This window comes from Ascidiella aspersa, chromosome 5 (genome assembly GCF_963924565.1).
Source record: "Ascidiella aspersa chromosome 5, kaAscAspe10.2, whole genome shotgun sequence".
Lineage (NCBI taxonomy): Eukaryota > Metazoa > Chordata > Ascidiacea > Phlebobranchia > Ascidiidae > Ascidiella > Ascidiella aspersa.
This window is the reverse complement of record NC_139451.1, coordinates 26876176-26890634: the sequence shown is the minus strand read 5'-3', so window position 1 is coordinate 26890634 and position 14459 is coordinate 26876176. Positions and strand designations below refer to the sequence as shown.

General features: G+C 34.8%; 1 protein-coding gene and 1 non-coding gene across 2 annotated transcripts; one reads left to right on the top strand and one right to left on the bottom strand.

Annotated features, from left to right (window-relative positions):
* Positions 1–273: 273 nt before the first annotated feature.
* Positions 274–13259, top strand: LOC146145696 (uncharacterized). The gene is made up of 14 exons (XM_083389708.1): positions 274–389; positions 697–837; positions 1578–1750; positions 2292–2406; positions 2701–2854; positions 4119–4240; positions 5197–5279; positions 6443–6569; positions 7403–7534; positions 8622–8778; positions 9281–9402; positions 9970–10054; positions 10733–10887; positions 12304–13259. The coding sequence occupies exons 1-14, from the start codon at positions 315–317 to the stop codon at positions 12334–12336; spliced, it is 1674 nt and encodes a 557-aa protein (XP_083245834.1). The 5' UTR covers positions 274–314; the 3' UTR covers positions 12337–13259.
* Trnat-ggu (transfer RNA threonine (anticodon GGU)) lies at positions 10998–11072 on the bottom strand. The gene has a single exon. It is a non-coding gene; the product is annotated as a tRNA-Thr (tRNA).
* Positions 13260–14459: the final 1200 nt, after the last annotated feature.

The window sequence follows — 14459 nt, the reverse complement described above, 5'->3', positions numbered from 1 at the left end:
ATTTATTACCTACATTACAATCGATGGCTATCTATTTGCAACAGCTCCAAGCCTTTTTTGCAATATTTATTCCTTTAGCAGCAAAGTTGCACTGTACCATTCAAACAGTTATAGAATGATTTTACTGAAAAGACAGTTTAACATTAAGCTTATATATACACGCATGTTGTTTAAATATAACAAAGGAATAACAAGTTGACAATATTCTGTGTTGAAGTGCAAAATTTTCATTTTAATGGTTAGTCCTTTGCACTGTAAAGATTTTTTGTTTTCAGAAAAAACTAAAATTATTTTAAAATCAAATTAAACCAAAAATGGGCTGTGCCTCAAGCTCAAGTGTTCCAACGGTTGCTACTACAAATCGCTCATATCCTGCACAACAACAGGGTGTATGTATAATGCACAAGCACACACTTTTTTCAGTTATCGTTTACATTAAAGAAAACTAATTTGTTTTTTTTCTTTTAGAAATAAATTAATGCATGTATTAATGTTTTTTTAAAATACTTTTCTAAAAAGAGATTATTTAAAAGCAGCAATGATAACTAATACATGTATTTTAAATACACTGATTTTCTGGGTATTGCTGATAAATCATAAACAATTGTAGTTTATTATATTTCCAACAAAAGTGATTAGGACTATATTAATACTCTCGAAATATTATTGTTCGCAAATAAAACGATGTGTTTTTAGTATGTCCAACAGCAGCAGTATGGTATGCAGAAAACCGTAGTGCCTTCAGCTCCACCCATGCAACCAATCCTCATACCACCTCCACAAAGTGCTCCTGTGGTTCAATCGCAACCACCACAGCCAATAGCAACTTCTCAACAGGTGTCCTTTCTATTTTAAAGGCTGCTATCTATTTTATATAATTTTGTAATCATTTATCAATCCTATTTATTTCCTAAAATAATTAAACTACTGTTACAATGCATCGCAAGTTGCCATATTTAGGCAACCTTTTGAAAATTCAGAGGAACTGTTTGATTTTAATCAACTCAGTTTTTTACCTTAGAATAGACGTTAAACGCAATTTTCATATGGGATGTTATTTATAGAAATACATGTGATTTGTTTATTGGGTATAATAAAAGAAGTAGACAATGTTAACATTTCATTGTCTAGAAGTATGGCTTAACAATATAGTACTTTGGTGTAGGTAATATAATTTTTACACTATTTTTGTTCACAATCATTTTCAACTTTTCACCCAGATTTCCAGATAATTTTATGTTTATTCCGATAACGGTTTTATTATAATAAATTCTGATTTCTAAATTTCTAAAATGAAAGAAATGTTTTTGCTTTAAATAAAATGAATCATGATATGTATAGTAGTGTAAAAAGTAGAAGAAATTCCTTTTTATAAAACAAAAATTTATATATTATGTTCCAATCTGTAATCATTGGCAAAAAATAGTTATTAGTTAAAAAATAATCAAGCAAAATTTGCATCTGTTTATATATAATGTAGGTTTTTATTTATTTTTACTAAAAAATGTTGACACAGATTTTTTTGTTGGATTTATATCTTATTTAAACATCAAATGCATCTAAACCATTTCGAGCAGAAAGTAAATGTGCAAGAAGAGCTAAAGAAATTCCCACTTCTACAAGCTCTCATTATCAACCTTGAAAAGAAAAGTATTGTTATGAAACTGGAAGGCAAAACGAAGCAGCAACGCATCGCTGAACAGGAAATACAGGCGCTTAAGAAGGAGTATGATGAACTAACTGAGAAAACGTATGTACCTAAATTAAAATCAGGAAATTTGAGCATAGTTCGTGGCAAAATTTGTGGTAACTATTACAGAATACACCTAACTTTATACGTAGAACTAAACTAGGGATTGGGAATGTTTTCAGCTTCGGAAGCCATAATAACCAAATGTTTTTAATTGTATTTCAATGAGAGTCATATTATATATTTTTTAGTATTTATACTTTGGGTTGGCAAAAATAGTAATTTAAATTTTTCCCTTTAAAAAGACAGCAAAGTAAGTGCTAAAAAAATACGGGTTAGGTACGCTAAACTTTGGTTTAGGAGCGCCATGTTACAAAAAAAGGCCTTTTGTATGCAAAAGGATTTCATCAAATCGGGTAATATCCACGAAAAGACCAACACGATTCGCGCCAAGCCCACATAATTTTACTATTATTACTAAAATTTTACCATTATAAATACAGTTTAAAAGCGGTCATGGCCCTGAAATTCGATTTTAGTTGAATTAAATGAGAAAAAGTTTGATGTGTATTTTTGATATAAAAATGTACTTGACTTCCAGGAGTAAAGAGTTGCAGGATGTCACCAAGTTAAAGGAAATGGCAAACAGCTCTTCCATTTCTCATTTCTTTTCTTCACAGATGTCTTATGATGAACAGTTTTCAAAAGAAGAAACTGTGCGTGTTTTTTTAATGCTTACCTAGATTTTTGTTTTTTGAAACAAATTACAACTATACAGTATAAATTTTAAACCAGAAATGCTTGCAATATTTAAGTTCAATGATATTCTGTAGGAAATTAGCCATATCTAAAATTAATTTCATAAAATTCCTACAGCTATGAAAAACGAATACATTGACAGGGTAATCATTGAAACACAATGTTTTAATCATGCAGCATCAGGTTAACACAACATTTTATAAAGCGTAATTTTTTTAAAATAAAATTTTATTTTAAGTTTTTTGATTTAGGAATACATTCAAGCTAAAACCGAGTTGGAAAATTGCTACAACAAGATGTTATCGTTGGAGCAAGAAAATTCCAAGGTCAGCGCGGAATTAGATGAACTAAAGCGGGATAGAAATGAGCTGCTTCGTCTGTATGGCGAAGTTGATGGAATACTAGGTAACAAAAAGCGATTAAATATTATACTTTTAGCGATTTTATCATGACTCTAAATGCGCTTATGTAGCATCAAGTCTTTTTTAACCTATATGTAATTGGCCCCAAATGGTTGATTTTACAATTTAGAAGCAGTAATTCTGACATTGATATAATGCATTCGATTTGTTTACTGTTTATTTTAATTTAAATCGTCAGGCCATTTTAGCGCGGTAAGTGGAGGTTACATATTTATTTAAAAAAAGGTTAGTCTAATATTAATCCATTTAGTTCTCCCAAAATGGTAACGACTCTATAAAGTTTAGAAACGAATGAATTCAGTTTTTTTTAAACTATAAATACTTTTTACTACCAGTTTAATTAATTAGTATTATATATGGATTTTCGTTTGTTAAAAGCCGATTATTCTTTTACCTTTTGTTATATTTATTAATGCTGTGCAATGGTGGCCACAAAAAATCGTTGTACAACAATCACCAATAAGATACAAACGCGGATATAGCCTTATATAAAGGAGCGTATTAAGCAGTCAGGTGTTCCCATTGTAGGACCACGTGATGCCCTTTGTAATGGATTTCGTTGCCTGACAATGGTAAAAACAAATAGCACGCCTCCCTTTTGTAATTCTCTTGGGCGTGATGTTTGTTTTTTAAGCCGTGCGCAGCCTAGTGTGCATAGCAGCGTAAATATAAATGTTGAATTATTTTTTTAAGTGCAAAGAATAATGAGCTTTAAACCTTAATGCTCAATTAAGTTTTATTCTTTGGTGTTTTGTTGTCGCACGTCGGCAATTTATATCGAAATTATGTATTTAGGACGGTAATGTAATTTGCTCATGTTTTGTTAGATTTCTAGGTTATTTAAAATTACAAAATGCACCGTTTATGGCAAAAGGTATAAAAAAACAGTTGAAAAAAAAAATCACTCATTTTCTTGAACACCCTACATTCTATCGATATAATGTGTTATAAATATAAAATGTGTTTAAAATTACTCTGTCAGATTCCAACCAAAAAAATAAAGTCGAGTTTAAATCTAGCTGAATTTACCGACTTTGTCGAGTCCTGAATCCTGCTCTAATTACACCTATGGATTCCACATATCCATACCAAAATAAGGTGGATATAGACTTGACTTGCACTTAAGTTATTTCACAAATGACTTGACTGGGACTTAAGTCATTTTAAAATTACTTATTTACAAGACTGGCTCCGTCTTCGCAGCCTTTCTTCTGTGTTTCCCCAAATAACTCTAAACAACTATGCAGAGGCGGTGTTTGGCGGCGTTTACGGCAGTTCGCTCGAAGATGAATTGGAGCAAAAGTTCGACGCCATCGACGATAAGCTGAGAAGGATTAAGTCGACCATGACCAACTGGAAAAACGCCCAGGTGACGACTTGCATTTTGTCGGGAACATGATGCTTTCTGTAACGTTATACCTTTTTTTCGATTTTCTCAACACCTGCTAACAGTAAAAATAGAAAAAATCTCCAAACAAAAATAAATTAGATCATTTTTTGTTCAACACATAATGATGGTGCGAAACGATACCATCCTACATAACGATTCCATACTAAACACACTGCTGAAGAGCAATTACCGTACTACATCAGACCTGGGCAAACTACGGCACGCGGCTCATTTTAAGTAAAACTTTTTCAAGCAAAAATAAGCCTTAACATTTTTTTTGAATATTTTATTTAATATATTGTATCCTCACCTATTTTTAGTCTTGTCAGCTTGTCAAAACAAGGATATTTAAAGATTATTTTAAAAGGAATCACTCATTGTATTATGTGTATTCGAATTCCACTATTTTGACACGGCCCGCCAAGACATTTTCTGTGAGTCATGCGGTCCTCTGTTAAAATAATTGCACAACCCCTATACTAAAGTACTGATCGATGCTTGTCTGTTGTTGGAATATAACTTGTTATTCTGTCACTAAAATTGCTTGTGTTTGTAGAATGAGTGGGGTGCTTGCCTTCTTCAACATTTAATCGTTTTTCCAAACGTACCACGATAAAACAGTAAAGTGTATTCACTGCATGGATATATCGGTTGGTAGAATGGTAGTCGTGTTTTGCCAAACCGAAATACAAGTAATACTGTATAGAAAAGCCTATGCGCTTACGCCTTTATTTTTTTGCATTTTCGTCGCCTTTATTCGTACTGTGACCATATAAACCACTGTAGCGCGAAATTTTGTCAACTTTAAAGACAATTTGTATGCCTTGTTAATTGAGTTTCAGTTTGTGTTTTCGACTGTGACCTACAACAAATATACCCCATTATTTATCTATAAATTTCACCGGAAGATGCTTACACTTATATATTTTGCCCAGGTTATGACAAAAGCAGCCACCGATCAACTGAACGTGGCTTGTGCCAGGTGGTTTGACGTGGAGAGGATTCCCAAATCCGGAAAGTAAGATCAAACAGGCGATTTTAAAACATTGCCAACAACTAAAGTTTGTTTACTGTTTTAGGCAGCATCCAAAGGCTTTTTTAACTTTTTTTCGCTGCCACCATAACACTAAGCGTGAATGTAGCAGCAAAGCTTTTGCGACCCAATTATATTTTATAAGTGAACAAAAACATAAGACAAGTAGCATCAATAAGTTTTTTAATTTATTTATATGAGCCATGGCTTTCTATTTCTCCCTTAGTTTTCTTAAACTTAGAGGAATTCTTGCTCTCGGTCGGTTAAATAAGACTAACCATAAGAATTACTGCAGTCGGCGACCCAAGAGGTTGAGAACACTGGCGTAAAATGTATCGATTTTCCAACAATAGCTGTTTCGAACAAATACAAATACGTTAGATAGAGAGACACGAAAAGCTACATAATTTGAAATTCGGTCTAAATCTAAGATCTGAAGCAATATTTAATAATAGTAAAGTCGAACACAGCTATTTCTTTGGGATATTAAATCGTTGTTTTTTATTATTTTTTTCTGTTTTAGTTAAGTTCTCGCAATAACGTTTATTAAGATATCATAATGCTATCAGGATGTAGAGGTCTAAGCTGTACATCTCATCTAATACTGCAACGGTCCCAGTTACTCAGTTTTTGGATTAGAACCTCACCGCTGACAATTACGCTCTAGCTCAGGGGTTCTTAAACTGGGGTACATGGATCCTTGGGGGTCCGTGGACTAGTTTTAGGGGATCCATAAAGGCCTAATTGAAATGTTAATGTAAATTTAAAAAGCAATCAATTTTTCAAAGAAAAGTAATAACAAATAAAACGGTTTTGTACTGAATGTATTTAGACTCTATTTCACTTTCACATTTTTTTGGACCGAAATCAGCAGAATTCTGAAGCCTGTTTGTCTTGTGACGTCAATTTATGACGTCATCTCTAAAAAAGTATTGCCTACTTAGGTCCACGCGAAGCAAAAAGAAAATTTGGGGTCCACGGTAAAAAAAGTTTAAGAACCCCTGGTCTAGCTGTTGTTTCGCAGGCCATTTTGTTTTTTGTAGGCCGACTCATGTTTAAGTTTCTTACCAGGGATACGGCCAATCTCGGGTAAAACTTTACACATGTGAATGCGTATACGGTTTAAGTTGTGAGATTTCTTTTTTCAGTTACCAACTGCTTCGCATTCACCGCATCTCGGAGGCAAGGAATTACCTGATTGCTGCCTCCCGCAACTTGACCTACACACAAAGGAACGTCGGCCCTGTCAAGCTGCCTTACTGCGACCCGAAAGAGGTTAATTATATAACAATTTATTTTTTTGTGGTTTTACTTTGCGTCGTGTTAAGCACGGTGTTGTTGCATTCGCTGATGAAGGCACCCTGCATAGGTAGCTGCAAGATTGACGATAATAAGAAGTGCGGTTAAAGTTTCTTTTGAGTATACCATACCTGGTAGCAACAGCATGTTTATGAAAATTACTCTGTCATGATCCATTGTCTTTTACCTAATGACAAATAAACTAAAAACACCCAGACACAATATGTGAATTTCGGAAAACGCTATTTGAAAGATGATTTATCGATATTTTTTTACTAGCAATTAAGATAATAAACTTAACTAAAAGACATTTCACTGTACCCTATTTAAACCAATCAGGATTAAAAATTACCTCAACTTTTTGCAAGATCGTAACTCGTCTTTCAATACATTGACCCTCATGGTGCGGCTCAGCCTTTAAAGCCTATTAGCCAAGTGAGAGTCGAACTTATGCCGGTATGTTGCCATGACCACTGCTTGTCGACAAACATGTGTTTCAGTAACTTAGATCGTATCCTTAGCTAATTTTAGCTATTTTAAATACTTACTGAAATGGTCTCTATGTAATTGTATCCTGTAATTGTATAAGCAAAGATTTGTGGTTTTAAAACAATTAACAAGAACACTTATTTTGTTCTAAAAAAATGTTTTATGATTGTTCTTTTCAGCCGTGAAAAGTTTTTTAACTTGGTTTCACCTTAGCTAAACTTTATAAGTTTTTTTTTATCCCCTTCTGCTATCCGTGCCCCAGAAGTACGTGAATCTTGTAAATCTACGATTTTCCCATTCAAGTTTTTGTTATTTTATAGATTTTAGTTTTGAACCAAGCCATCAACTACATCTTCATCGACGGAATGTCGCGCGAACGCCACGCCCATGCCTACCACGTTTACCGCACAACCCTGGCCAGAGCTATGATGCTGTTGCAGTGGATCGAAAAGGTAACTTGTCACTTGTTTCGAAACCATACTTGGACAGCTAGATAGTTCCAATTTTCTAATTTAACGAGTTAGAGCAAAATGCGGCTAACTTTAATTGTAATCTAATTTAAAAAACTAAAACGATCGAATTTAAATTCTAACCAATTCAGAAAAACTGAAAAGATCTAATTTTAATTTTAATTTAATTTTAAAAGCAAAAATAAATCTAGTTGTGCAAGTCTGCTCGACACAACTTGACTTTTTTTCTAAAATTCTCAGAAGCTTTAGCCTGTATACACCAGGTCGCAGGATAAAACTGAGTTAAAGTTGATCATTTTGTTGGAAATGCTTAACATTCCACCCTAAGAAATTTCGGTAAACGAATTCATCTATGTTTTCATTGGGAGCCTTCGTGAGGCTATTCGAAATAAGTTATTTAATTCAAAATTGCAAGCAAAGGTCAGGCTAGAAAAAAAACACTAACCTGTGGTGAGGTTCAAACTCACGACCTCGGTCATCGCTCGACCAAATGAGCTAAATCGCAGTTGTATACTCACCTGTGTACGTATGTTTTAGTTATTGATGTCTATTAGTGATATTATGTAATACTAATGTAAAGGCTACAGTATTAAATAGCATCGTTCGGCACTATTTGCGTCAGGTATAGACGAATCTGTTATAAAATTATACAAACCCTAAGCATTTTATTTAAGTTTACAAGGCCATATTAGAATTAATAACAGTTAAAAAGTGAATGAAACATGCAACCACGTATGTGTTTTAACAACTGTGATCAAGCCCTTCTGAAGCTGCTTTTTGATTAACGATACGACTTACGTATTATTAGTACACCGAAAGCCATCGCAGACAAACCGAATCTGTCGATCAATGATGCAAGCAGGGCAGGATAGAAAAATAACTAGCCTGCAGTGAGGTTCGAACTCGACCTCCAGCCATAACGAGACTGTCGCTGTAAAATAACGTCTCTTAGATATTGTTGATAGCAAAGCACCTAAACTCCATAAGCTTCGCGCTTTGACTTAGCCGGGAATCGAACCCGGTTCTGTAGATTGTTAGCCGGGTACAATACGAAATCTTTCCTTCGTAGGTGATCACGGAGAAGATAAACTTGGATTTGTCCGAATGTCACAAGGCACACGACGAATGTAGGCTTGCTCTGAGAAAAGAGCGGCTCAGGCTCATGAAGGAGAAGGTAAAGGAAGCCACGGGCGAGGACATGGACTTTACCGAAATGGGAATCTCCGGTGAGATACTGAATTGACGTCGCAGATGTACGATAATATCGAATCAAGGCTGAAACCTGAGCCCAAGTAGTGGTATTAGTGCGTTTAATTAAGGATGCCCGATAATATCGGTGCAAGGCCGAAACCCGATGTTAAATTGTAGTTTTGGTACTTGTCCGCTACTAGGGTGTTTACCTAATTGATAAATGAATTTAAACAATTAAGGCAACCAAACTACCTAACGACCTGGAAAAAAACCAAAAAAATGAAAAAAATACCTGTAAGGTCTAATTTTATTTATTTTGCATGTTTTGATATACGAATGACGTCATTTCGTATCGTTTAGTATAGCGATACATTATGGCCAAAACGAAATTTCGTACATCCCTTAATACCACATTTCCATGTCAGCTTTGCTTTGCATTTCACTATAGTCCTAATCGCGAGGGTCGAAATATCACTCTGACCGTCGTGCGTATTTCTTACAATTGCTCCAAGCCCATTAATTGCCTTTCGTGTTCAGAGTCGGTCAGTCAAGAGCACGGTGAAATTGAGAGCACGGCGCAGGCGGCTGTTGCTGATAAAGTGGAAGATGCTCAAGGCATGGACGAGAAAATTGAACAGGCCAAGGCCGAAAACGAAGAGGTGGGAAATAGCCTTTGCAGCATAATGGAGGTTGTAGTAAGAATATGAAAGCCCATACAGAAGTAGGTAGCATTTTGAACTTTTCGAATAAATCTTTATTCTAAAGAGTTGAGAGATTATTTCAAAACGTTCAAAATGGCTTTTGTATGGGCTTTGATATTTTTACTGAGAAATAGAGATCGAGAGATTACACTTTTTAGACCGATAACATGTTTTTTTATGTCTTTGTCATCTGTAACAGATAACGGATTTTTTAGTTACTTTTTCTAGTGAAATTTATACAATTGTTCTGCCTGCGATAACCAGTCTTTAGAGTTATAAAAAATTCCTTCTTTACGGCGGGTATTTCGGCGGGTATAGTTGAGTCGACATGCTTTCACTTGATTATCTTTCGATACAACATTTAAGATCGATAGATCGTGCAAGTATCCGCTTATTTTTTAGCACATTTTTGGGGCATTTTTAATGCGTCAGAGAAAAAGCGTCTTTAGAAGGGCTAGATTACAGTTGTTGAACATGTTCTGTGTTTCTTTCATTGTTTTTTTACAATTATGCAATCGAATTTAGGAAGTACCCGACGAACTGAAAAATGACGATGCCAAGCCGAGCTTAGATGAACTGGCACCTGCCCCGTCGAAAAACGAACTCTTCGGTAAGATTTTACCGTTACGATCGTTTTACTGTCATCGTTACAATCGTTTACTTTTTCGGCAAATTAAATTTGAAGAATCGAGGATGTCTAAGTTCCAAAAAACACTTTTGCTCTGCCCACATATGTATCTCATATTTTATTACTTCCAATTTAATTTGAATATGCTAAACGGTTCACGCCTAAAAACACGCAAAAACCTATACGCTTTGTCCACCGGGGCCTTTATTTATTTTTCTCGGATTAAACTCCCAATTCGATAATGTGAAGCAGAAAAATGCTCTGCGTATACATAAAATGCCTCATTTTTATTTTCACTCGTCTGCAAGTTAAACCTTAAAAAGTATTAAACCTCGAAAAATAGAACACTGCCAAAATGAGGCAGCGGATCGAAACGCCACAACAACGTCCAACGTCTGGGCAGTAACCGACACAAATATATTTATTTTTTTCGCCAATACATTTCTTCCCGACCCATAGGCGACATGGATTCGCTAATGAACCAGTATAACAAGCAGCAAAAAAACCTCTTAAAATCTTATCCATTTCACTTTCACTCAGATGCAGGTTAAACCGTATCAAGTATGAAATCTCCAAATAGAACACTTAACATTGTCATAAACACGAAAATAAATCATAAAAACGCCGGGTCAGTCGCGAATATTTTTCTGCTTGACCCAGGCGACTTGGATTCTCTAATGAACCAGTACAAGGAGCAGCAAAAAGCGCTCAACACCGAACAGGAAATGGCCAAAGCAAGACAGGAGGGAAACCTAAAGGAAAAACTCAGGCGAAGAAGGTCGAGAAAAATGAGGCTCGAAGCACAAGGGATTCAGGTAAATCTACGAGCTATGAGATAAAATAATTAATAGGAATTTAATACACCGAATGCCAGCGCAGAATCTGTCAATCAATGATGCAAGCATGGTAAGCTGGAGAAACAACTAGCCTGTGGTGAGGTTCGAACTCACGACCTGCGGTCATACCGGGACCGTCGCTTGACCAACTGAGCTACACAGGCTCAGAGAGGAGCGAGTCGAGAAACAACCATACGCCAATGCTTGCTACAAATTTAATTTAATAGGTAGAATAAAAAAGAATATAATTTATTAGGTAAGTTTAAATAACATTTGGCAGTGTTGTGAACACTTGTTAGTGACTTGATTTACATTTAACTAAGTGGCCGTTTAATAACTTGAAAATACCTAAACATTTTTGACAAATGACTTACATTAGACTTATGTCAACCAGATTGGCTTGGAATAAAGTGTTTTGTTTGAATGTATTTGCTGGTGCTTGCGATTGTTCAGATTGGGCGAAATAAAGAAATTAGCAATGAGATTATGTTAAAAATTTTATTTATAGTGCTAACGATTTGACTTGCCTTGTAATTGACATTAATGATCATGGTATATTTTACCAAGAAAGGTTTACAACACCAACGTTTAGTTGGTCAATGTAGGTAATTTACATTGCAAGATGTGCGAAGTACATGTCGTGAGAAACATAATGCACTTTCGAGTTAACTGTTTTGGTTTATTACAATTGGGCCTATACTGGTGTCGTATGTATGTTGTTTTATCTTCTTTTTTATCTCTTAAATTGTTTTGGTTTATTTTTGGGCTTACATTTAGTACAAGTAGCGAATAATAAATGTCAAAACGCAAAAATAAATGTCAAACCCAAAGGCACAGAATAAATGTCAAACCTACATCATGTGTTAGTTGTGGTTATTTGAACGTTTAGACTAAAACTTTACGACCAGTAGTGCAAGTCGCTATTTGTCTAAGGCGTATTTTTTTAAATGAAGCCAACAATGTATACTGTTATACTAAATTTAAACATAGAAAACAAATGTCTTTTATAAAATTCGAGAAAAATTGTACGTTCATGTTTGTGTAGCTTGTACCAGATGTTGGTAAAAGTGAAACTTGTATTTATATCATAGACCTGGGTCCTGGGTATATTAAAAACATTTACAACTAATATTGGCTTTTTAACAAACTCGTGGAATTTATCAATTTCTATCAAAACGTTAACCTTACAATTGATCTTTTGAAGAAAAAGAGAGAAATAATAAAGTTATTTTTTATATTCTAAAAAGTTGAGAAGCGTGTGAACAAAAATTGTGAGATATGTCGACACTATATGCGAGTTTTAAACTATACATTACTTTCGCACAACTGTTTCATGGTATTGGTCACCCCACAAACTATCCTGTAAGTAAATTTCGAAACTTTTGTATTTTACAGTTTGAGGCTGACAATGGCCCAGCACCAGCATAGAGCCCAGCAGTCGAAAAACACCGAAAATCTGCACTACTCTTATGTTTATATAACCATGTGCTACTTCGAATCATTTCGTGTTTTTTATAACTTGTTCCTTCCAAGCACTTTTGTCATACTAAACTGTGTTTTTCTACTTTTTAGGTTGCAGCAATGAACGTTGTATTTCTTTTATAGTGTAACATAAGTTTTTGTAATCCGCATGTGCCTTTGAAAACAGAATACCTGTATTCCCGCTGAAAATTAGGTATTGCGCACGATTCGGCAATTAGCATACTCGCTTCCAATAGTTTTTAAGTCGCTATATAAACCCTTTTTACGACAATATGATTAAAATAACAAATTAGTTGCGTTTTAAAGTATTTAAAAAAATTAAATTTGTTTAAAAAGTGCCTGTGGTGTTGCGAAATGACTGTGTAAGACGTCCGTGATGTTTTTTTGAAATGGCCTTTTTGGTCAGCACTTACTAATTGTAGTGGACCTCTTCGTCTTTGAAGTCTGTTTTGTGGCCTTCGCAAAAATTAATTATCGATGGAAACACAACTTTGAATTAGTAACTAGTAAATATAACAGCGCCACCATTTGTACTTAACCTCCAGATCTACATACTTTTTCTACTTAGTAATTGTAAATCATCTTTGCATTCACTTATTCCAATTGGGACTTATGGCCATCAACAGAGCTTTTAATGTAGGCCTCCTTTGCACTTCAATTTTGGTTATTGTTTATTTCTTAGTTTGTGTTTTTGTGAATATTGCACATTTTATACTAACAACATATTTCTAGTATTACGCTAGAGTCGCTGTTTTTTTCGTCCACTGTAGTGATATAATCGTTTTAGAATACAGTTCCGTCTTATATAGGTTTGCGTAATATTAACGCCATGACCAACACGATGCATCTTTAGAATACATTTAACAAGTGTAGAATGTGAATGTTACTCTGTATACAAGTCACGAGGTTTTTTCTAAACTTGAGACCAAAGCTGCCCTGAAAGTTCCGTGACTCAAACTATATGGAATCAACAGTATGATACAACTGTGGCAATATGCACTGTGTATTCTACCTTTTATCCACCCTTGCATGAACAACACCAACATCAGAATAAAACACAATTTGAAATAAGGCCAAAATAGGACTAATACCTGATGGTATTAGTACCGTCTAAATCGAAATAAGTCCGATATCTGTCGGAATAAGACCTAAATGCTCTCTACCCACAGGTTCGGGCGTTATTTAGGCCTTATTCCGATAAATTTAGGACTTATTTCGATGAATTTAGGCCTTATTCCGCTTGAGTTTAGGACTAATTTCGATGAATTTGGACCTTATTGCGATGAATTTTGGCCTAATTCCGACAGATTTAGGTTTTATTCAGACGATTTTGAACTCATGCTGTACTGGACATTACTGCGTATTTGGCTGTATTATGTGGTTGGTCTTAATGATATGATTTTAGAGATTTTTCTGCTTTAGGTATTGTTGCTTTTTAGGTCTTGGGTGTTTCCAGATTCGTTACCGCACAGGTGCAGATGACCGCGACGATAGCGTATGCATTTTATACGATCGTTAGTTGTATGGAGAGGCCTTTACAATGGTAAAAGCCTAATTTAATCTTAATTAGTAGATAAAATTAGTTCTGAACGTCAGTGATGAAAACCCAATACACAATACTACAAATTTTGATGCCAAAGCTTGTTTACATTCACGACCGAAGTAAGTGTCATTTAAGCGGAACGGCAGTGAGCCTTGTATGTAATTAGTATTCTATGGTTGTACAGTTTCTCGAAAAAGGTCATAGAAACCTTAAAATATTAAGTTAACCCTTTGTATTGAATTGTTTACTTTCAGATGTTTTCAACAAACATCAAAGTTGAATATTTAAATAAATTTCAGTTTACACTAACTCTCCCGATTTCTCATGAACGAAAGCCACTGTCGTTTTTGAGAGAACTACTTTTATTTTGTCTTGGGGAACTTCCCGTATTACCAAGGAAACATATCAATTCGATAAGAACCATTTTCATTTCGGCGAAATAATTTTTCATGCTTATTTTAACATTTTTTACACTGCTTACCACAATTTCACCTTCTTTTGCCGACGACCTATAATACTGAACTAC